The sequence below is a fragment of the Uloborus diversus genome, chromosome 4 (assembly GCF_026930045.1).
Source record: "Uloborus diversus isolate 005 chromosome 4, Udiv.v.3.1, whole genome shotgun sequence".
In the NCBI taxonomy this organism is placed as follows: domain Eukaryota; kingdom Metazoa; phylum Arthropoda; class Arachnida; order Araneae; family Uloboridae; genus Uloborus; species Uloborus diversus.
Window position 1 is genome coordinate 142,489,017 of NC_072734.1, and position 25,874 is coordinate 142,514,890.

Genomic DNA, 25,874 nt, shown 5'->3' on the forward strand with positions numbered 1-25,874 from the left:
GGAGGGGGAGTGAAGGGACAGTTATTGGCCCAGGCCTGAGTCTGATGGGGGACCAAGATTTTAAAAATGAGGGGTGAAATATATGAGGGACATAGGGGTAACCAATGGCGTAAGAGTCATTTGTGATGGGCCCCAAAATTTCTGTGCATGCCCCTGAATACACTGGTCACACTACTTCATTGAGATAGATATTAATACATATGAGGCAGAGAGAAGCAAAGGGATGTAAGTGGCAAAATTAAAAATTTGGAGATAACCAGTACACATGGTAGGCGAACCTCTCCTGTCTTGGGGCAAGAGATGGTGCTAGTAGCCCTGGTAGGTGCTGCTATACAGTATGATTCAATGAAAGCCTACCTAAGATGTTATATTTAAACACGTTTTACTCAAAACTTGAAAATGTCCACTTACATCCCTTCCTTTGCTTCTCACTGCTTCATATCTAGTTTCTGCAGAAGTTATTTTTGACTTCATTTTGCAAATGAAACCAGGGTTGTAAGAGTTTCATCCAGTGGTCGTTTTAACCATGGATAAAAAACCAGATTAAACCAGCCGGGATAAAATCAGTTTTACCCAGTTTTGGCCATTTAGATAATTATCAAATTTTAAATGAAAACCAAATAATAATTTATTAAAAAGAAATGCAAAACAAACCATAATCAATAGTCTTTCATTATTAATCTAAATGGTATGTTTTACAGTTTGTAGAAATTACAGCATGCCATGTTTAGAAGATAAGATTTACATGAAAAATATGCAGTAACATGAAAAAAAATAATAGAGTGAAACATTGTAAGTTGAATAGATAGATTTTAATTCTCACACACACAAATGTACAAAGTATTTGAATGTATTTTGAGTAATTTTGAAGAATAAATGAGAGAAAAAAAACTTCTTTTAGAAACATATAAAGGCATTTTCTTAAAAACAAAACTAAAGGTACAGGGAGGAAACCCTTTGAAAATTAAAAAGCAACACTACTGAAAAGTTACCATATTTATGTTATAGGCTGTTATGTATTCCTTATGTCTTTTGTTTTAGTTGGAGCAATTTCAGCTATTAATTTTGAAGAAAGTTGAAATTCGTTCACTACTATTGTTATAATAATGTAAATTAATTCAATAATATTATATTTAATTAACTAAAACTGCTGTGCTTAATTAAAAAACTCCTAACTAACAGATTTATTAGTTGCAAGCACACATCTCTCACATACATACAAATTAGAAGTGTATTTTCATGTAATTTAGTTTTGGCCAGTTCTATGGTGGTTAAATCCAGTTTTGGCCGGTTTAAGCCCGTGGCTTGAATAAAATCAGTTTCGTTCGGCCAAAACTACAACCCTGAATGAAACACTAAAACTAAACTGAAAATTCAAATTTCTCTTGGGTGTCAATATTTTGTTCCGCAATTAATTTCTAAATTGAAATATTTATGAAAAAAATGAGTTTACCAAAGTTTCAAAAGAGCCATGAACAAGATTATTTTTAAAATCTACTGGAAACAATTATCAAATTATTTTTAATTTAAAAACTTTCACATTTCAAATACATTTGAAACAACATGACATACCTTGGAGGACAATTGTTAAGGAAAAAAAAAGCTGAATTTATTAATGACTAGCTTCGTTGCCCGGCTTTGCCCGGTCTACCTCCAAAATAAAAGTTATGTCAAGTGACACATGTCCAACAATCAGACTTCAATTAGAGAAAAACAAAACTTAAAATTTAATTTCCCATCAAAACAATCATTCTTACAAATACAAAACAGCAAATCAAAAATTCCCGAATAAATTAAACGCAACCCTCCATAAATACAACTAAAATCTCTTCTGCAGAAAGTACAAAAACTAAATAAACAAAATAAAGATAAATAGCCAAATAATAATCAAAATGAGAAATTTTCATCTCAAAATAAAAACAAAATTTTATTTAGTCACAGCCGGGGGAAAAAAAAGTGGCAACATTCTGAACTCTAATTTAAAAAGAGATTGCGCAAACGATAGTTTTTCAACATGAAAATAGAGTTCCATGAGGCTTAAAAATCCTTTTAATTTTTTCCCCAGTAATTTTACAGCCTTTTTTTTTAATTCGAAGGATTAAATCAATTTCAGGGTTTTTTTCATGGGCTTTCGAATGGTGCAAAATTTAAACTGATCGGATAATTATTTTGGGAAGAAAGAACCATTTAATACAATTTTCGGGCCATAAAATTAAAGTTCGAATGGTTCGGTACTTTTTTGGCATTTGAAAACCCCCCTACGTTCCTTCTCGAGTGCCAAAGTACTTCCGTGCCAAATTTGGTCGAGATCCGACAAAAACAAAATTTTTATAAGGAACATATATACACGTATATTCTGTTTTATTTATATAGATTTATACTTAGATAATTTAAACAAGTTTAATCATTGATATCAATAATTAAAATTCATTTATCAATATTTGATACTGCATATATTGTTCCCCGTTTATATTAGATGGACTTTTAGCTGAACATACTTTTTTTTATTTACAAATAATAAAAACTAAAACACTGACCATCCATGTTGCCACCATTATTTGCTAATGGTATGCTTGTTGAGCTTTGCTGTATCATTCCATCGAGAGATCGTGCTGGGAAAGCTGTAGAATCAAATTTGCCCAGGCAAAAGTATTGCAAACCACTTTTATCTTTCAGCAAAGGAGCTACTGCTTTGATAGCTGTAATTAAATAAATTCAAGTAAATTTCACAAAAAAAAAGATTTGTGAAAGACAAAGAGTCTTAAAATGTTATTAATGAAGAGATATTTAGGTTTTTTCAGTAAGTTAGCGCTCTATAGCCAGGGCTTGGGGCTATTTCATGTATTTATGCCTTAGCCCTGGCTATAGGAGGTAACTTACTGAAAATACCACTGCTTTTTGCCTTCAATCTTCGAGTTGAACCGAACCATTGCTTCGGTCACTTGTCTGGTCTGTGCTAACTCTATATTAGCTATCAGTTTGTTTGGCACTCTTGACTTCCTTAAGAGGGTTTCCATTTCCAATACAGTCACTCCTAAGCCGGGCTGATGAGTGCTAATAAGCACGAAACTGCAGACCTCGGCTGGAATGACTGAGCTGGCAGTGTATTTCATTTAGGTATTTTGGTTGTAACATTTCTCACTATACTATCATAAATAAGAGAAACGGCAAAAATTTTTTAAAGAGTAATAAGGATAATGAGGATTTGACATTTTATGCATGTTTCACATGTTTAATAACCAGTACAACCATGAAGCAAATCGTTTCCTAAATTGTCAACAATGGTTTACAGTTATGACTAGCAACTAATATTAAATTAATTATTTTTAAAAACCCAGACCCGAATTGCCAATCTCATAATCTCATATTAAGATAGATCTTGTGACTCAGAACATATATAAAATATATTTTTTTCCCAGATATCATGGGAAATAGAGAGACAATCACAACTAATAAAATGTGCTAGTTGCAAAAGCAAAATCAAGAGAAAAAATTGAAAATCCTTAAAAAGCTTTTCTTGTATAATAATATGAATTACAAGTATTTTATATGTTAATAAATAGAAACTGGCAACAGATAAAGTTTGAAATTACTGAACTTTCTTTCCAGCCAACAATGAAATTGGTACCAATCATGTGCACTGAATTTTAGCTAAAATCTGCTTAAAAATGTTATAATTTAAGTTCTACAAAATTGGAAGTTTCGAACAAACTCCATCAGATGCAAAAAAATTGTTATTTTGATTGCTAGTAATATTTAAATGTGTGAGTAAGTTTTAACTAAAATTGTAAAACATATAAATTTTTGCATTTTTAATTCAAGTCATGAAAAGAAGAGATCTTGCTAAAAGTACTTGATTAAGTCTCCTTTCAAAAGAAAAATTAATTATTAAAATCTATTCATCTGTTCAGAAGCTATGATACCAGAGACAGACACACAAAACAGATATAAAAGCCCCTTCCATTTTGCCTCTGGAGTTAAAAAGATAACAATAGTATCTTATGCAAAAGAAAATAAGAGAATATTTCAAGCAACAACAGCCCTGATGTTGGTTAGGGGCAGAGAGTTAAAAAAAATAAAACACAACTTGTTTAATTAAAAAACTCTGGTTTCATTTAAACTGATATTTTCATCGAAAAAAAAAGCTTAAGAAACTTCAGTTATTAATCAACTTATTAATTAAAGTTATTGAAAAAGGTAACAAAATTTTAAATTGATAGTTTAAAAAATTATAAAAACATATTTCAAGTATTACTTCCAAAACTTTTATGAGATAATGTAAAACTAATTTTAATGCAAATGTATATGGTTCAAATCAAATTTAATATGAATGGCAGTAATACACTGTAAATATAACAAAATAAGGTAAAATACAGCTTGTGAAGTGTTATTCAAGACGAAAAGCAAGTACGAGTTAATTTAGCACATTTTGAAAATTATTCAAACAATATAAATACCAATAAAAACCATAATGGCATACAGTACCCAACATAATGTATTAACAAAAATGAATAAACATTTTGCATTGAGGAAAATTTAACTGTAACTCATAATGGCATACAGTACCCAACATAATGTATTAACAAAAATGAATAAACATTTTGCATTGAGGAAAATTTAATTGTAACTCATAAAAGTTTTTAAAAAATTTCCACTTTAATCAATAAGATTTCATATGATTTGTATATTTCCAAAACAAGGAGTACATGGTATTAGGTAGGAAAATTACTCACCATCAAGTAATTCACTTCCAAAAATGACTGCTTTACAGTTGACTACAGTTATGGAATGTGAAAGAGGGTCTAAACGCAAATTGGAATTTATTAAAGCTGGAACAACTCCAATTTTGGACAATCCTAGCCAAATTCCAACATATTCTGGTTTTGAATCCATGAACAGAGCGACATCATCTCCACGGCGAAAACCTAATTCAGCAAAGCAGTTTGCCACTTGATTACTGTAATTTTCTACCTATGAAATATTTAAAAATAAATACAGTGGTAAACTAGAGGCTGAAAGTAATATTTCTGTGAAAAATACTGGAATATACGAATATTTTTGTGGCAAAATTTACAAAAAAGTGTGCAACAAAGCTGCAACTGCAACTAATCCGTTCCTCAACAATAGTGACACCATCTGAAAAGTTAATTATATCAGCCAAGTATTTTCATAAAAACTTCCTTCCAATACCGAAGAAAGAACTTTCTACTCTGTTGTCATAACAGACTTTACATGTGATGTAATACATATTAACACAGACAGTAGAAGCAGCAGTATGGTTTAAAAACTGGCTCCGGAAAGGTTAACTTGGGGTTTAAAAAAAATTGTTTTTTCAAAAAGGGATTTTTATTTGGTTGAAACATTTTTTTGGGGGGGGGGGGGTATCTTTTAGATTTATGTAAAACAGAACTTTTATTACAAAATAGAAATGGTACTCGGTTTATAAAATCAAATTTTTACAATTATTTAAATTTGCAAATTTAATCATTTCAAAAATGCTTTAATGAAGACAATAGCATGATAAACATTTTCATTAAATAAAATTGATTATGTCAATTACAATTAATCATTCTTTGTTTCATTTCATTCTGAAATTCAAAATTTGAAATATAGTTCTAAATCAGAAAATTAACAAAAAGCACTAACAGATTACATAACAAATTTCATGTATGGCTTTTATGTAACTCTCTTTGATGAGTAGAATTTTAACAGCGTGCAAACTATCTACTTTAAATACTTTCATTTTCTGAAGGTTAATCTTAAATTTATTAATCTTCATAAAATTAACTCTTAGTATAACACTAAAACTATCTTCCCCTGACTGCGTACTTATAAGAGATATGTCTGTTTCATGTAAAATAACATGTTAAATAAAAAAAATGTAATATTAGAATTTAAAGTAAATTATTTTGCTAAATGAAATAAAACATAAAAATTGACATAATATTTTGTTCATAGCTTATATTTTGTTCAGCAGAAACACAGTAAAATCCCGTAACAATGAATAACAATAAATGAAATATCCGTTATAGCAAAATAAAATTTTCAGCTCTGATTTACTTGTCACTACATTGAATGAATTCCTATGCATGTGGATGTGTTGAAAACTTTGCCAAAATACATGAGAGAAAAGACAAAAAAAAATTACCAATATTGTCAAAAATGCAAAAACAGCAGCTTGTGACTTTTATGGATACATAACAGCTAGCTCTTATACAGGCTGATAAAATTTATTATTTATGGGGTCCAATAGAAACTGTAACCAACCAAAATAAATCAATCAAATGAACTGCTTTTCTAGATGTTTCAATCCAGTAGTAATGCAGCATAAATGTATCTAGCCAAAAGTCAACAATAGAAAGATTTTAAACTTAATATTTCGGCTACTAACTCCACTTAAATAAGAAAATATAGAAGCGAATTTCTGAAAATAATTTGACAAACTTTTATTTTGGGATTGAAGAAGTGACTCTGGAATCGCTCAGTATTTCTGGAAATCACGCAATGAGTAATCCTCCATTTTAAGGATTTTAAATTACATGATTTTAACAGAAACAAAAAAAGTGTCCAAAGTGGACCAAGTAAATAAATGAAAGCATTAATAACCAATGGGTCACATTAGAAAAAGGCTTCAAAAGGAAAATATACAGAATGCAACGCTGATCAAAAATGGCAAAAAATGTTAGGAAAATTACAGTAAAAGCCCTGCAATCCGGAAAGCAAGGGAAACTTTGAATTCCGGATACGCGAATTTTCCAGTTAAATGCTTAAAAATGATCATATATTGAAAGTAACAAGGTTCCAAGTAAAGAATATTCAAAAATTTAGTGATAATGTTTCTGAATAGAAACAAAAATCGCAACCTCAGAAATGAAGCCTTTACAAATATTGCAATTTTTGTAAAAACACTTAACAAGACTTGTGGGTCGCAAAAACTAACACTAAAATCGTTAATTTACTCAACTAATCTTTTATAAACTCTATTTCTTATAAGTTTCTTACTATTTTTAAAACAATGTGTGATCCCCAAAGTAGTTTTGTAAATTAGACAAAATAATTGCACATTTTAGTAAAATTTTTCTACACATGGCAATGAAAATATAAGTAATGTTTTCAGAAATAGATTTAGTGGAATTTTAATATTATACAAAAAAGAAAATTACCTCTTGAAATGTCCATTTTCTGTCTTCATTCCTTAGACACATTTTATCCGGGTGTTTTCTGACTAGATTTTGAAAAACTTGTCCAACTGTTCTGTTATGCTTCCGACATTTACGAATAAATAACCTCATTTTTGTTAACCGATACAAACCCCTGAAAATAAAAAACAGAAACAATTAGACCTCGCAAAATAAAAGCTTAGTAAAGAATTAGTTATTGCATTCGAGTACTAAATATTACTACAAGCTGCTTATTGCTAACTTTACCTTTTAAATATTTTTCTACTTTTTAACACTTAAAACTTAGTACTGTAACGTTATGTTTACATTTATTACGAATCAGCCATTTCAAATGCATTATTATTTAATGTTAATCCTTTGAAATCGTTCAGTGCATTTTAGAAGTCATACATTTAATGAAGAGTAAGTAAGAAATTTGGATTGCCATAACCTCGAATCTGGCGAGTGCACAGGGGAGGGGGGAGAAGGGACACCTGTTGGCCTGGCCCGAGTTTGAAGGGGGTCCGAGATTTTTTTAATGAAGGGTAAAATATATGTAGGGACGTTGTGGTAAACAATATGGAGGGAGGTCCGCAAAAGTCTTTTGTGACGGGCCCCAACATTTCTGTGCAAGGCCCTGCCTCTAATAAACTTTTAGATATCATAGAAAAGGAGAGAAAATAGCTTGGAATGTCATTGAATGTCTCTACATATACATACAGAATAGTTTCTGAAACTTTCAATGGCTTTTTACGATGCTGAAGTAAAACCGAATACAAAAACGATTACATTTTAGAGCTCGGTTACTAGACTTTATTTTGCTTTCAAAGGCACTCATATGGGGGGTGGCAAGTTGGGGCTCAAGCCTCCCCCCTAGAATTTAGAACTTCCTTGCTTTTAGCACTTTTTTCTTTGCAAAAATGTAAAAACATTTCTTCTTCAGCCATCAATGAATAAGTTATTAAAAATGTCACATTTTAACAGCTCTAATCTGCACTGAAATCAGTTTCCATGGGGGAAACATCCTGCTAAACCATGAAGAAAATATCTGAGTCCCCCCCCCCCCTTTTACAATTTTGCATATGGGCGCCCTTGACAGCAATCAAATCAGTATATGATTAAAAAATTGGTCTTAAACTTTTTACTAGCAGAATTTGTTTTTCTTATCTCAGGTGCACCCCCCCCCTCCTCCCATCAAATGTTATGAAGCATACTCTCCAAATTAAAAGCATATACCCAGACCATAGAGCATATTCTCGCCTAAAAATTTGAATGGAGCAATCAGTGAGCCCGATGACGAACGAAAAATAGGTTTGTTGATCTTGCTGTAAAATTCAAACTGTATGGTTTATTTTTGATGAAAAGTGCAAACTGAAAACGCGGACCAATGTACGCCCCAACATCCTCCATGTGTTTCCCTTATTTTGTACCCATAGAAAACAGAGGTACGAACTAATTACACAACAAAGAAAACTACTTTCATATCCATAGCAATACCTCCAGAATAAAAGCATACTAAGACATTCAGGGTTGGCAAGTTTCTGCCGAGGTGGTTAAAACCACTGGTAGAAACCGGTTAAAACCGACATGGCAAAAACCCCTTTCTGCCACATTTGTGGCAGAAACTGGCAAAAACTCGAAAAATGACAAAGAAAATCTTTGATACCCAATAGGAATTTAGCACGGGAAAATAATGAAATGTTAGCCAAAGCACAATTTAATTACAATATCATTAAAAATCAAACATTATGTTTTTTGCAATCTGCAGCTGTCTCTAAGAAAAGGTGGATTGAAAATATAAATGATTTCTTAATTTAATATGAATAGGGGAGAAATAACAGAATACTCTCGCAACAGAACTAGATGGCAATGCCATCAAAGATCCAGCAAAGATTCTTGAAACTTTCATCAATTGTAGGTATATATTTTTTAAACTGGTCCACTCTGTAGTAACTGGGGTGGTTTTAAAATTTGACTGGAAAAATAAGTTTTGGGAAATAGGGTCAATTTGTTTTGTAAAGCTGTGATATTAGGTATAAAATCGAGGTTACTATGGCAAGTAAAAGTCTGACATTTTCTTCTTCAGCACATGATAATTTTAATCCCAAGCATTTTAGATGACGCATATAAGCTAGCAAATGACGATCAGTAACTGCCTGTTTAAATCTGTATGTCACTTCTTTTTCTTAAGTGTCCTTAAGATTCTTATCCTTTAGATTAATGCAAATGTTACAAGCATCTGCAGTTGAACAGTTCTCTTTCTGATCAAACTAAATCAAGGGCAATGAGTTTTATTTTTTACAATGATGAAATGGAATTACATTTTTTAGTTTACTTAAACAAATATCATTTTGTAATTACTTGAATTAATAAAGATGCTTTTTAATTTTTGCCAGTTTCTACCGGTTATAACCAGTTTAAGCCACCGGCAGGGCAGAAACCAGTTTCTGCCGGCGGAAAGCCAACCCTGAAGACAATATATAACAACCCCACCAAAAGATTTGAATGGAGCAGTCTGTGAGCTCGATGATTAATGAATCTGATGATAAAATTCAAACTGGATGGTTTATTTTTGGTGAAAAGCGCAAACTGGAAAAACGGATCACACACAATGTGCGCCCCAACACCCTTCATGTACTTCCTTATTTAGTATTCATAAAAAACTGAGGTACGAACAAATTGCATAAATAAGGAAAAACGGTACTTTCACATCCATAACAATTTGAACTTAGACATTCTCTAAAACTCAAGGACAGCAAGTCCAAAAATGCATCCTGACCTTGAGGCAGATAAGCATGTAAATGATATTTGCTTCTCACATACGTATTGCTGCATGAAATCGTGTTCTTGAAACATTCTCATTCCATACTAAATAAAGTGCCTGCAAAAGGATCACAGCTGCTTTGTAAAATACTGAAGTGTGAAGGCATTTTTATCAAATCAATAGCAAAAAGTTACTTCTTTAAACCATTCACAAATTTCAGTGGCATCGAGAATTTCTATATTCACACAAAATCATAAATAAAAAAAATATTGGGCAATCGGCAGAAGTTTTCAAATTTGCATGAACCGAAGAGTAATCCCCCCCCCCCCCCGATAAGGATCTTTTTTCTTTTTAAGAGCCGAATTTTAGTACACACACCGGTAATTTCAGAGAAAATGACTTTTCCTACTGTGAAACATGTATTCATTGTGAACAAAAAGTTTTTAATAGAGGAACATTCAAAAATAATTTGGATCGGAAAAACGGATCCTTCGCAAAAATTATTTTTATGTCCAGAAATAGCTTTTAAACTACTAGCTAAATAAAGTATGGGGTTTTATTGTGGAATGACAGAGAAATCATGTTCAGAAATTAAGCGTTTCTTTTGAACGAACATGTAAAGAAAATCTGATTTTACGAGTATAAATTTACGCCATTCACTATTAACATGATTTGGCTAGTCTCAAGATTAGAATGGCTGATATGTCTTCTTAAATTCATACGAAGAGTTTGTTTTTATTTTTATCGCATAAAGTTTATCATAAATGCGTTTTTGCACTATCCTTGATCAGTTAATACCACTACATCGTACTTTTATATGTGTTTATTCATCCAGCAAAAATATACAAAAACAACGGTTTCAGAAAGATAATTCATTAGTTATGCAATGAAAGCAGAAAGGCAGATAAACCGAGAACTCGGTAAACAACCCTTTGTGAAAACGTAAAATACGTTTTCGAAAATGGTGGTTAATTAAAAAAGAGTTTTACTTTGACAAGGAAAGTTTTTTTTTCAGTGACGCATGCATGTTTTAATTTTGGAGGGTCTAATATGAGCAAGCGAAAGCATCCCCCCCCCCTTTTTTTTTAATTTTTCAACTGGAAGATATTGCAGGAGGAAATTGTAGTGCCAGATCTTCGTTTTTCCGATGTGGAACAAAGAATTTAAACTGCCTCTCTACTCATCTTTTGATACATCTATAGGAGAGGGAACTACCTCTCTCTCTCAGGCCCGTCTATCAAATTTTTCTGGGGGGAGGGGGGCAAAAGGGTACATACTGCATACTCAATGCAAAAATCGAAACCCCCCCCCCCAACCCGCACAAATGAAAATAAAGTCGGGGGGGGGGGCAACAGTCTCCGCCTGACCCTCTAAATTACGGCATGCCCTTCTTGGCTTTGAGAAAACTATTTATACATGGGTATACGAATGTTGCATTTATGGTCCGTGTCGAATTTCTAATGAAAGAATGAAGTGCAGGAGCCCTAAAATCTTCAGAGCTTATTTTAAAGCGTAAATACAGTCGGAATTCCGTCCAATATGTAAAAAATTTGATGAAACTAAAGTGCGGACGCTGAGCTCCCGTGAGCGGCCTAGCAAATCAAGTTCTGTTTACGCATAATAAATATTGAGTTCATACTCTTTCTTCCAAACCCTTAAACAATTTAAAATGATGAGATAAGTGAAAACGTGTTCTCGCTCCTCTCCCTAAAATCGGTATTAATCAGATAAAGCATAGGAGGTTATCTAAAGTCTAAAAAATAAACTCATCTATTATCAACCTAATCAGTCTCATCCATCGAAAGCAAACCCTAACGATAGATAAAATAGATACTCTTTTATCTAAGCAGTCTGATAAATTGCTAAGATTTCCTTATAGCGCTGCAGGAGAAGTCTAGCCGCTGATCCAAACTATTACATAACAACAAACAACCTACGACAGATAATACAATTGATGTTTCCACTTAAAGGTCATCCGCCACCTCTCCGTGGTCAAGCTGTAACAACGACTTTATGAATAGAATAAATAGTCTGTTTCAGAAGAGAAAAAGTAGACAATTTGGAGGAATTAAAATGAAAAGAAAATTCCACGAAGAGTAAGACTAGATGCAGTTATGCTTTCTTTTCACACGTATCAATAGGTTGAATAAGCGATTGGATTATTGAGCGATGGCTATGCCGAATACTATTCGGAACTCCAGCGCTCGAATACGCTACCTTGCGGTGATTTATAAAACTGCGTCTGCACCTAAAACATTGCCACGTTGCGCATCACGTGTGTCTGTTGACGTAAACACAGGCAGTTTGTTCTGAGTATTTATTAACGCAATCGATGTGTCTTAGTTTGCGTTCAGCTACAGAAATTAATTCGTCCCTTAGTAGTATTCTCGAGCTTCTCAAAATAATGTTAGTTTTTCTTATTTCTTTCAAAAAAGTATTAAATGGTGGAAGCGTAAACAAGAAAACTCTGGATTAACAAAATTGGATAACGTTATACAAGGTAAAATTTTTTATTGTTTTGTATGAATTTGTAAGAATATGAGTTTTTTTTAATCTTAAATTAATTTAACTAATCATATTTTACAGCAGCATTTAGTTGGAATGGACAGTATGCAAAATATTTTCTTGAATATATTATCGTAGAACAAAATGAATAACCGAGAAAGAATTTACTTTATTCCTTTTATTCTCAGCTGAAAGGTTTCGCCAAATTTGTTTAGGGTTATAGTAGTTTTAGTATTGTGCAAGCAAAGTAGCCTTGGCGAGTTTTCGCGTTTTTAGTTAAACCATTTTTAATTTTTATCATGAGTGGAATAAAATGATAGTAAGATTACAGAATTCGATAAGTAAAAAGAAATAATTGTCAATCAACTGAAAAGAAAACTACCACCATATATAAACTGTGAGTACACATTTTATTTATTTTGTTCTGAGTGAATTTGAATAAATATCAGTTTTTCAATTCGATGAAAAAAAAAAAAAACGAACTTAACAACATTGACTGGACACTTTTCTTTAACCTAATTCCACATAAATGATTTAAATAAAATTTGTTACTACAGTATCCTACTGAAATGCAAATAAATTTTCTTGAAAATATTTATCGCAGAACAGATTGAAAAATCCAGAAAGAACGTTAAGAATTTGAACAATAAAAAATAAAAGTTCGCCAAAAATCTGTTTATAGTGTTATGGTTTTAAAATTATGTGAAAGAATAATGTATCTTGACAAGATTTCGCATATCAGGTAAATTATTTCCATGACGAATGAATTAAATGCATGATTTCTTTGGATATCCAATCATATAGTCATAGAAATAAATTATCTAGTGTTGAACGTTACTCTTGACAGTCTGCCACGTATGTGCACTATGTGACAAAAATGTCAACAAATGCCGTAAATGTCACGAAACTGAACTTACTATGTACTAATGTATAGAAAAAACGGTACAAAATGAAAATGCCGTTCGAAGCGAACCAAAAATTTATGAATTCCGAATTCAACATCGTGAAAATGGCTGCTTCAGAACAACTTACTGTGTGTTCTACATTAATTGTTTACTTTCGTAATACTTTTTGGTTTCTAATCTCTTTCTATATGGGTCAGAATATCCACAAGACTTTGAAAAATCTTTTCAAACGAATAAAGCGAAAAAATCATACATACGAACAAAAATCACAACACTTTTAGCATTTTCTTCGCTACCACATGCGTTTGTTTTAGTTTTCAATTCCGCCATTAAACAGTGACTGCAGTGCCCCCTATAGTTCGTTGGAGTTGCGAATGTGTTACATAAAGTTCTAGCTCAATTGCTAGGCATTAATAATAACAATTAATAAATAAACTAAGTACGGACTTGGAAGCATATTAACACCAAAATCAAGCAATTTAGTTGAACGAATATAACTTTTTTTAATCAAGGGTCAAATTTAATAAAAATATATGACAAAAAATTTTTTTTTTTTACCTTTACTTCTGTAAGTTTTGTTAGGGGAAAACATTTCACAAATTCAGCTGTAGGAGTATGATTAAATACACTAAATAGCCGATGTATTTTTCAGTTTCGAACAATGTAAAAATAACGGGTTAGAACAGTTGAAAAGCAATTATAAAAGTCGAAAAGACTTGACATTTCCACGAGGAACTATTTTCTTCATTTGACGTCACAGTGAATGCAATTACATTAGAAACTATATTATTATACAAGGCATATAAATAACGAAAAGCAAAAAATCAAAACTTTAATAAACAATGCATTCTGACAAGCTCTTGGAATAAATACTGTTCGGAATTGCATGTAAGTATAAATTCTTTTGTCGTATGACGTAAGCATTTACAAAGGAACAGGGAAAACGCGAGATAGAAAATCTTCAAAAACTTGAAGCAAAGTAAAATTATGTGAAATACGTTTCACGGTAAAAGATTTCTTCGCCAATTGATCATTAATTGCTCTTTGTGACGCCAATACTATATACTATATATACTAACAAGCAATTCGGATAGTCGGAGTTCGGATAGCCGGAATTCTACAGTTGTTGAAAAAATTAACATTATGATACAAACACCTTTGTGTTAAAAATCTTCAAATAGAAACAAACATCGTTTATGAAGAACAAAAATCGCAAATTATTGCATGCACGTGTTTTGAAGGAACAAGGATTTTCTTTTCAATGCAGAAGACGAACTTGTGTATAAAAGAACATCCGACAAACAGCTTTTGTGGGATGTTTTAAAATCCATTGATTCAAAAATTTAAAATTTTTGTGCTTCATCATCTAACTTGTTTGGATCTATTTAAATTTAACATTATGATCCTTCCAAGTTAAATCTGGTTCAATAATGTGCTTATTCTGTACTTTCCTCCTCCCCCCCCCCCCCACTTTTTTATACTCTGTTGTGGATCAAAAGAAAAAATAAAACAAAAATTTCGAAATAAATAAACAAATAAATGTAATCAAAATTAAATTATTTCACAATATACTAAAATAAAAAAAGTTAAAGCAATTTCCAATTCGGGTAATTACAGAGATGCCACGTTCTTTGATATACTTGATTACATAATATATTTTTAAAAAAGGCAATACAATACAAAAGATCAATACCACTGAAGCAAGCTCACATAAAACTTTTGAATATACTAAATACATTGAAAGTAAATACTGAATGTTTTATTTCAAGCTTCCGTTAGATTTTTTCCCCTTTTAATTAAAAAAAAAAGCAGCCTATTTATTCCTCAAGATCAACTTCAGCTGCAAATAACGATTTGTTTACCAATTCCAGTTTCTTCAGTGTCATTATGCAAAATATCATCAAATGACATTGAGGACGGGAAACTTTCACTTCCTGGGGGAAGAAAGTGATCTGCAAAACTGATAAACGCAGTAGTAAATAAAAAACATAGGAGAGGTCAACATGAGGTCGTCGAGTTCGATGCGCCCTCCAAATAACCTTGACCAACTTCAAAATACTCGCTTCTGGTAGGAGTTAAGGTCATGTTTGTCCAATTGAGTATTCAAGATTAACCAAACAACCACAAACTCGTTATCTGTCACGTAGAGAGCTTATTCCGGATCATACTTATACCGTAAGCGTCTTCTTCCGGATCATGCGGAAGAAGACGCTTGGATAAAATTCAGAAAGATTGAAGGTGCCATGAAAATTACAGGTCTTCAGAAAGTGTGATCTCCATTTTTCTTTTTTAAAAACCAGTTTAGTTAAAAAAAAAAAGAAAACCGACCACGTAACAAATACAACGAAGCAAAAATAGTCATCTGAAGCAACTGCAGCGCGGTAAGGGTCATTTTTGAATGTGCAAGGTCGAAAATCACACGAACAGATTAAGTTATTAAAAGCTTTTCAATAAAACAGGTTATAATTTTCATGCTACATAGGTTTTTTTTTTTTTTTTGAAAAATTTTACTTAATCCAAAAAGTCGGATTATCTGGGCTTTCCTTGTGCGAAACCTTGGTTCTAACGTTGATCCTCCGTTAGGCCAGCACCAAATTAAAGTACGGTCCAGCAGGTCCGTGGATGTAGGCAACAAAATTTTATAGGCACCAAAATAGGATAAACTTCTTTCGACCCACAATTCTTTAGAAACTACTACTTTGAAAATCCACGGATTTTCTTCTGAGGGGGCACCAAAATTTACCAGGACTTGGGCATCACTTTGGCTTGATTAGGCCCTCTAGGTTAGTTGTAAATATGCAGAATAAAAAAAACACTTTTTATACTCCTTTGATATTAAATATTGACTCGAAGTGGCAAATTTATCTTATTTCGTGAATCGTTTATCACCGTTATCAATCATCATTACCAAAATAATGAGATCATATTAAGCGGAGAAAACTGTAAGAAACAAAAATAAAAAGAGAGAGAACGCAATCACGACCAACCAGCGAAATCTGTATCTACAGTTTATTGACCATACAATTAACCAGAAGAAGGGAAGCAGTGTTCTTACTCATCTCTCCCCCTTTGAGTCACTATGCTGCTAATATTGAATGAACGAGAAAAATATCTTGAACGATGATCCCTAATAAACGGTTCTCCCTCCACAAGGACGATCCAGGAAATCACATTTTGTGATACTCCTACGAATTCCGTAACAACGACTTGTGTTCAATTCGCTTAATTTCCGATTTCTACCAATTTTGTGAGATGATTACGTTCAGAAATAACAGATACAAAGCAGGGCTTCTGAACCTTTTCCAACCTATGCACCCGTTTTATGTATTACTAGTGGTACCCGCACGGCTTTGCCCGTAGTTGAAAATTAAAAGGTCATTCGGTTCGCCTGTATATTTACAAATAATGGATGACAAATTTATCGCCAATTGGCTATGTTCATTCGCTCTCCCATTCCACGTCATGATAATTTCACAGTTTACTCGTCCATCTTGATAATAATTTTGCTCCGGAAAATGTTCTTAAAATTGAAATAGAAAAAGAACTACTAGAATTTTCGAAAAACCGCATCGAGGTGCACACCCCCATGCCACAAACTAACTTTGTGCCAAATTTCATGAAAATCGGCCGAACGGTCTAGGCGCTGTGCGCGTCACAGAGATCCAGACATCCTACAGACAGAGAGACTTTGAGCTTTATTATTAGTAAAGATCAACTATACATACTCCCAACAAATACACAATAGTTTTACAACGTAGTATGCACAAATGATAAATGAAGTCATTGCACAGTCCCCACTATAAATTTAAAGCTGACAAAATTAACTATCATTTCGACAAGAAAAGAAACAATAAAACTGGTGTTATTTTCTTTTCGTTTCATGAAGACAAATTAAAAATGCCTTTTCAGTTGAATGAAAATATAATGCTATAGCGATGATTTATTGAGTAATTTCCACGAAAAAGATGAAAACACTTTTAACAGTAAATAGGAGTTAGTAGTAACAGCAAGCAACTATAATTCCCAATTGCGTTATTTCTAAACTGGAAATGACATGTGAAGGTTTATTAAACTACTCCATGATGAAGCGATTGGTAGCAACAATAGACGAGCATAAAATTGCTTGAAACTGTGATAACCTAACCATAAAACTGAACTGTCAGTCATACTGCTCATTTGAACATCCCCGAGAGGCAAAAACAGTCACCTAAACATTATTTCTCGGCATTACTTCACAAGAAACAACAACGTGGAATGTAAGAGGAAAGAATTATGTTTTGACATCGTCAAACTTGTTGGCAAGTTAATTGCACCCCATGCTATGTTTTTGAGTGAAAAACAAAACAATTTATTTATCTGATACAAAGAGTTCATGCGAGAGATACATTAGATCTCAACGCCAGAGTTGTGAAAACTAGTCTAATACTTGTTTGTTGGTCGGTAGAAAAAGATATAGGTTGTTTCATAATCATATCCAAGGAGGATACAATGTTATTTTACAACAATTTTTATCCCAACAAGTTTCAATTTTATCATGTATTTGAAAGTACCGTCAGTACGGGGTGGCGAAGTGTGCGGTCCGCCACAGGTGACACTCAAAATAGATTTGATCTATCAAACGTAAAAAATTTGATTTAATTAAAAAGTAAGTTCATTACACATATACTCAAACAAAACAAAAACCTTTTTTTTGTTAGTTTGTTTTTCCGTGAAAGACATAAAACTTTCCATAATAATCACAGCTTGAGACTTTGGTACTTTTAAAACTTTTTGCATAACACAAAAAATGATCATTATACAGTGAAACCTGTGTATAACGATACTGTCTATAACGATAACATGTCTATAACTTTTTTTTTTTTTGGCCCCAGCAAAATGTCAGCATGAATAATCAAACTGTTTATAACGATAACTTGTCTATTTACGATATTTTTTTTTAGGTCCCAACAGTATCGATGTAGACAGGTTTTACTGTAGTACGTAAAAATAATGGAAGTTCCCTATCATCCCAATAAACCCACACAAAATTATCGGCAAAGCAAAAAGCAACTGATTTTACATAATTTGTTAATTCCACCCTGTAACTTGTTCATGCAAATACATTTTCACTGACGAGTTATATATACATATTTTTTTAGGAACGGAACATTTGTAAAAAAATTTTTGACTGGACACCAATTGTTCAGTACCATCAAAACTGTGCAATCATAAACACAAAACAAGACACAGCATCGTTGTACATTGCGCTTTAATGATGTATCAGATCACGTAGCATTATTCACCGAGAAGACAAGGAAGCTGACCCAATCTCACTTCTCAGCCGACATACTTCACTCGGGTAAGTTGCGCCCTGGGGGCTCCCTTTGTAAACCAATAGGTAATGGGAACATATCAGGCTACGTTGCAGATGTAAATAAAAAAAATCAATCAAGTATGCTAGCGAAAAAAAGGTTACTCTCCCCAACTTGAAGAGAAAAAGCAAACAAACTGATTTCGAAACCAAAAGTGTCGAAATAAGAAAATAGTTTCACAATCTCAGAGATACTCGAGCTCTTCGAATATTTTTTCTGCAGGTCAAAGATTAGAATGCTATGAAACTAAATTTGCTAATTTAAGTACATACATAACGTTTCAACTTTACTAATAGGACGAATTAATTATTAGAGAAGATCTGCATTAACTCACGAGTTCACGGCAATTATTTAACGTGAGTTTTCTTCAGCAAAGCGTTTAATCATGCAGTTCGGTGTGGACTACTATTTAAAATGTGTTCATCATGTTGAGTTAAAAGTGCGGAAATTTCAAGCAAATATTTAAAAAATGCATGAAAAATTCGGACTACAGCGGATTATTTAACATTGCTTTTGTTGTCACATACATTTTAATTTTGATTTCATTTTTTTAAAACCTATTTCGAAATTGAACTGACAAAAGCAAAAAAAAAAAAAAACTACCTGATCTTCAGATGGCCTTTTTTATGTAAGTTTGCAAAATTTAGCAAGGCAAAAATATCAAGTGAAAATTCGCAACTTCTGGGAATATTTCGGTATTTGAGATTTTTGAGCGGTTCTTAATTTTGGCTTATAATCGTCCCGCTCCGGCAATCAGCAACTCTGAAACACATTACGCCAGTTGTTAAAAAGCTCGGTAACAGCTGAAGAAATTACCAAGAGATCTAAATCCTGTCCAACTTCATATGACTTTTAAATAACCTAATACGAGATAAGGGTTCGAAAATATGATATTTTCGAAAATACCGAAAATATCCGATATTTTGATATATATCCGATATTTTCAATTAGTAGAAACTAAAGTCATCAAAACAGTAAATGCATCTTCAAAACTCTCTTTATTTTATTTTATTATACTTACATTATGTTAGACTTAAAATTAATGTTTCTTTCATTATTTATACCTAATATTTCATTTTACATTTCTATTAATTTTAATGGAGTTCACCTTTAGGATTAGCTGTTTTACTCATTTTTCTTCTGTTAGCTACTTGTCTAGTTAGATGATTCATCAAAAATAAATAATATGCATTAGTCGGTGCAGTCATAAGACATTTTCTTTTCTTCTGAGAAATGTTTAATATCTAATTAGGCACTTTTAATATGAATTAAAATTATTACAATACTAATAATTTTATGAATTTAAAATACAAGTAAAAATGGAATATTATATTACTTATTAAAGATGTATTATACATCATAAAAATACAGAACGTAACTTTTTGGTTAATTTCAATAATAAATGAACAATATTACTATGATTGATATACCTTTTAAATTGAAAATACCATAGTTGAAAAAATAAATATCGAAAATATAAAAATATCATGATATTTTCAAAATAAATTTCGGATAGATATCGTGATATATATTATGATATATATAGACTGATCTATATCGGCTAACCTTGAGCAAGACAAATAAATATCAACACACACAGACGTAATCCAACGTAGGTGAAAAATAAAACGCAATTCTAACGTGAGTAACGATGTGTTTGGAAGATTAATTATGGGTTGTGGCACATAAAATTTTGAATTTAGTTAGTAAAAAACCATTGCGTTCATCAATCACAGAGAATCACATTTATTTATATTTATCTTCACTCTAAGGCAGCGTTTCTTAATTTGTTTGACAAGTGACCTTTTGAACGTCGACTTTTTTCGTGAAACCCCTGCTGCTCCTACATCTCCATTCCTAAAATGTTGCATAGTATAATTTACATGCAACATTCTAAACGTCTAGAATTCGTTTTTTAGTTTTAATTTTTATGATACAGGTACCTTTTTTTATTATACCAGATGTATCTTTAATATCAGGCTTTCAGGATGAAAGTTGCATTTTCAGATCAGATTCAGCACTATTTATGTGGTGATAGAACATAAATTTAGTTGCAAATAGTGTAAGTGTCAACAAGAAATTTCGTGACAACTGAGAACATTCTACTTTTGAATTGCACCAGAATTTCACTGAATGGCATCATTTTAAATTTCTGGTGCAAGGGGGAGAATCAAGTGCCGTTTCAGTAAAAGAGACATCTTCTAGAGCTGACAAAATTGAAGGTCCACCATTAATGTTTTCCCACCATTCATTCGAAAAATACTCATTGAACACTTCACTCAAACTTTATTTTTTAAGAAAAAATGGAAAAAAGAAAACAATTTAAGTTTTGTGGAACCCTCGAGTCTTGAGTGGTATTCATGGATCCTTGATGTTCCGTGGAACACAATTTAAGAAACGCTACTCTAAGGCAAGATCATGTTTAATTTTTTTTTTTTTTTTTTTTTTGGAATGCAAACAAATTTCACATTTTCATCACGTACCAATATCGAAGTGACCTTTCATAAACGTTGCACTCTTGAGAGAAAAGGAAATTTGCCTTGGCAGAATGGAAAGCTACCACGGGTAATAAAAATAAAGCGAAGGCCAAATGATGATAATTCATGGATAAAACGATCATTCAAATACTATCAAATACTACACTGCACTCAAAGCGAAAATGTAAGCAAGGTGTTAAAGTATCATTTTGTCAGTCTCTTGTATCTTGCTAAGGATGAAGTAAAACAACGATTGTTAAGATTTAAGTAACAACATAATGTCTATCATAAAACAGGAAATTTCAGATTAAATATCAAGATACTTTCAGATATGTATCTAAAACTCATTTTGAGCAAGAAAAAGATTTTGAAGTACAATTGTCGATTGTTGCAAGTTCTACGAAAGTAATGTATTGCGCCCAGTATCGGCAGAGCTCTTAATTTTTATCATGAAAATTCAGAACTGGGAAATTTTTCAGATTGAATGATGAAAAATTTTTTGGGAGAAATTTCAGACCAAGATTTTTTTCACATTTATTTAATATTTTATTTATAAATTAATGACATAATTCAGGGCTCGGTGTCGGAAGGAAAATGGCAGACTCCGACATTTTGAAACGTCGGACTCCTGCTTTCTTATTTATTTAAGGTTCCCTTCCCCCCACAATTTTCTTCCCCTATGGGAAGGGGGAGAAAACCCTGAACAGAGCCTGAAATATTAATGCCTTTTCACGAAATTTTCGCAATGTATTATATTGTAAACCTAAGATGCATACAATGTTAAAAATTCTATTTGAAAATGAAAATTTCCAATCGTTGCGATTTTATAGGCGAGATCATTTAAAAATCCAACGCTTTAAAAAGTTGAAACGGATTAATTTGCTCCCCTTTAATTTTTAACAAATTGATGTTGATCACATCGTGTGTTTCCAATTTTTGAAAGCTGTAAAGAGCTTCGTGAGAGAGAAAAAGTTCTTTTGTGAAGTCAAAAACCTTTCTTGAGAGGGACGATCCGCCCCGGGTGACACATATCTGGTGGGTGACACCCCAAGTTAATTCCAGAGTTTATAAAAAATATAAATACTTACAAAATATAAATACGAATATATTTTATTGCATTAACAACCGAGAACCCACCACAAGGATGTGGCTGCACTTCACACACAAACACAAGCTCCACTCTGCTTTTCCCATCCACCTAACAAAGGAAGATAGTCATTACAAGACTATCATTTAACACTTACTGCATGAATTTAAACGAAATTTAATGTTTGGAACAGGGTATGAAATTGTACTAATGATTCAGTTTTGGCATCATGATCATAAGCATAAAACTGCTCTTCCATCTCTTGCGTCTACCTGATCTTTTGCCTCCTATGCCTTTCTCTGATTAAACTGCTTTACATTTTAATTGTCGCCCTCTGCAATGACCACTAACAAGTTCTTCAAATTGTCATAAGTAGCCATTTCCTTGGATAGAAAGATCCTCGATTTTTAAGAGATCAGACAAATGACGTAATGTACATTGTGCAACTTTCAATAAGTTGGAATTTCATTTCAATTTTTGTTTTATGGAACGATATGAAGAATAATTTAAGATATGACTAAAGATTATCCTCATATCTTATTAGTTCAGCTTGAACAATATACAGCTCTGTAACTCCATTAGCTCACGTTAACAAACGCTGACGAGTGAAATGTCATGAATTTTCCACAGCAAGATCAGGGTCACATTTACTTCCGGTTTACATTGAAAAATCCATCAAGTACAGTTGATAACCCAAAAACAGTAGAAGCTTTATCAAATTCAACAAATGTTCCCTTTTCACATTCCGGCCGCTGACAGGGTAATGAAATTGGTTAAAGAGGAGGTAGATTGGTATTTAGAGAAGATGAAAAATATTGATTTATAAGAAAAAAAATCATACTTGTGATCATCAATGCTAAAACTGACTCGAAATCCAACTTCAACCCTGTACTCAAAAGTAGAAACTTGTTTAAAGTCATATGGTAATCGTAAATACGGTAAATAACTTGGCAGGGTGGGTGGGCAGGGCAGAACTGAACTCGAAATGCAGCAACCTCCTCGTGGTGGTGGGGTTGTTAATACACTTGAAATATAATTGCATTTCCAACAAAGAACTGCATAGTACACATTTATAGCGAAAAAAAATTATAACTACAGTATTAAAAAAATATTGCGCTGTGCAGAAAAAGCTAAAAGAAATCGGTTTTGGTTATTTTCACGAAATTTTTGGCTAGGCGCGAACTAAAAACTGCAAAGGAATGTATATAATCATAAAGACATGCGAAAAAAGTTTTATAAGGAAGCATATGAATGGCATTAGAACAAAAATTTTATGCACTTGTATTTTATGTATTTGGACTTTTTGATAGAAAACCCGGAATTTTTTGTAAATTATGTTTTTCCAATATCTAAAATTACTTTCCCAAAACTTTTTTTTGTACCTATCAACTCAAAATGGGTAAATACACAGGAAAATGGACGTTCCAAGTCGAAAACAAACATGCATTTTTATGTCATACCCTACAAGAGTAAAAATATATAGAAGTTTAATTAGAGGAAGGCATTAGATTAGAGGCAAAAGACGTAAGAGCTGGATTTTTAAAGAACAACTTGATCCTTACGATTATAATACCAAAACTAAATCATAATTACTACTTCATAATCTGATCCAAACACTGAAACTCGTTTAAAATTGAACAGCAAGTGTAAATGTAAGTTTTGTAAATTGTCATGACTATCCTTCTTGGTTGGGTGGATGGGAAGGGCAGAGTGGAGCTTGAAGCGCAGCCATCTCCTTGTGGTGGGTTCTAGGTTATTAATAAACGTACCGAGAACTCAGTAACTACTCGGTACTCGGTCAAATTTTGATCAGGTACTCGGCCAATACCGAGTAGTTGTAAAAAATTGAATATTGTTCAAAGCAGATTTTATAATTGATAAAAAAGTACAAGCATATAATATACTGCAATCATTTACAATTCAAATGAAATTTTGAGAATAATGAAGTTTGTTATGCTTCAATGGAGTAAATCTTTTATTTTAATGCCCCAAAGTTAATGAAACTTATTTATTAAAAATGGGGCAAAAAAGGTAAGTACAGAAATATGAAATTTTTATATTATTAAATGGATTTTTTCCACAAAACAAAATTATTTATAAGAAGCATAAAAATACCTTTTCTTAAAAAATAAAACAACGTTAAAAGCACAAATGTGCAGGAAAGCTGCAGACACGTGTTTTGGCATTACTAAGAATGCTTTTTTCAATGCACAAAATGTGAGCTTATGGATTTAAAGACATACGACAAAAGTCGGATATTTTACATTTATTAGCTCACATTATGCACTGAAAAATATATTCCTTGTAATGCAGGAACACGTGTCTGCAGTGCTCATGCACATTTGTGCTTTCAACGTTGTTTCATTTGATTTTAAAAATTATCTACCTTTGGCGGACCAGAAGTATATAGTAGATTGAATATAATACGTTTTATATAATTCCAATCCTACCTTTTATTTATTTGTGTATTTTAAATTTAAAAAATAACTTATTTGTAAAATTACTGACAAACAAAATCTTTTAAATAATGCGTAATTAAATTTCAGCAAGAATTTTGTTTTAAAAACTATTATTTGGACATGGAAGTATATACTACTAGGTGTCGGTGGTTCTTCTTAAAACATAATTGAAACTCTACTCGGTCAAGTAGTGAAAGGCCTAGATTACTCGGTACTGGGCCAAAGTGCGACTCGGTACGTCTCTAATGAATAATGCAATGAAATATATTTGTATTTCTAACAAAGAGGTGCACAGTGCACATTTATTGTCCAGAAAATATTTTTTTTTTCACCATTTAAGGCAAAATACTGCAATGTACAAAAAATGGTAAAAATATCGATTTTTGGTTCACGAAAATGTACAGGTTTTACTGCTTGAATAAACCGTAAAGAAATGTAGATAATCAAAAAGATGTGAAAAGAGTTAAGAGGAATCATTTAAATGGTTTCAGAACAAGAATTTTGAAAAATTTAATTTTCATAAAAATTTTTGGAAATTGCCCCCCCCCCCCCCCCCTTTTTTGGCCTTTTTTAAAACTTTCAAACTTGTTTCCTGGTAGCTAAACCTTAATATTTTTCAAAACTAATACTAGAAATGAATATCCCGGGTGCAGATACATTGCATACGAAATCTGAAAGTCAAAGTTCAAAAAACATTTTTTTATGACATACCCTATCGTACGTAGATCAAATCTAGATACAATCGATCATATCAGATTCGATCGAATTCTATTAAAGTGGAATGAGCCCCTAAATTCCAACAGTACAGTGCCCGCCGCTTATTAAAATCACATTCGTTCTGAGGACATTTGATTTTATAAAACGGCTGATTTTATAAACCGGCACCCATGCACTGAAAAAAAAACATAAGGTTTTCACAAGTATAAATACTCTAAAAAAGGAATAAATAACGATTAGTTGTATTTTATTTTTAGTCTAGTTGTATTGTATTATTTTAGTTCAGTTGCAATATACAGTTGATATTTTAACTTACATAAGGTACATTTTTAAAATTTCACAAGGGTCTTAAAATAGTGACTTATTGTTGTTTGAGTAAGAGAATTTGAAAGTAAAGATTGAGAAATCCCTAATTTAATTGCAGCATCACACTAACTACATTTTGGAAA

General features: G+C 32.2%; 1 protein-coding gene across 2 annotated transcripts in view; it reads right to left on the bottom strand.

Moving 5' to 3' along the window:
• The window catches only part of LOC129221330 (long-chain fatty acid transport protein 1-like), a 110,112-nt gene that overhangs the window by 13,468 nt on the left and 70,770 nt on the right, over nucleotides 1-25,874 (bottom strand). For both annotated transcript variants that reach the window (XM_054855797.1, XM_054855798.1), the window contains exons 2-4: nucleotides 7,164-7,314; nucleotides 4,734-4,971; nucleotides 2,538-2,699 (exon numbers count right to left, since the gene is read on the bottom strand). In XM_054855797.1, coding sequence (XP_054711772.1) covers nucleotides 2,538-2,699; nucleotides 4,734-4,971; nucleotides 7,164-7,314 — 551 coding nt within the window. The remainder of the gene's footprint in view (nucleotides 1-2,537; nucleotides 2,700-4,733; nucleotides 4,972-7,163; nucleotides 7,315-25,874) is intronic.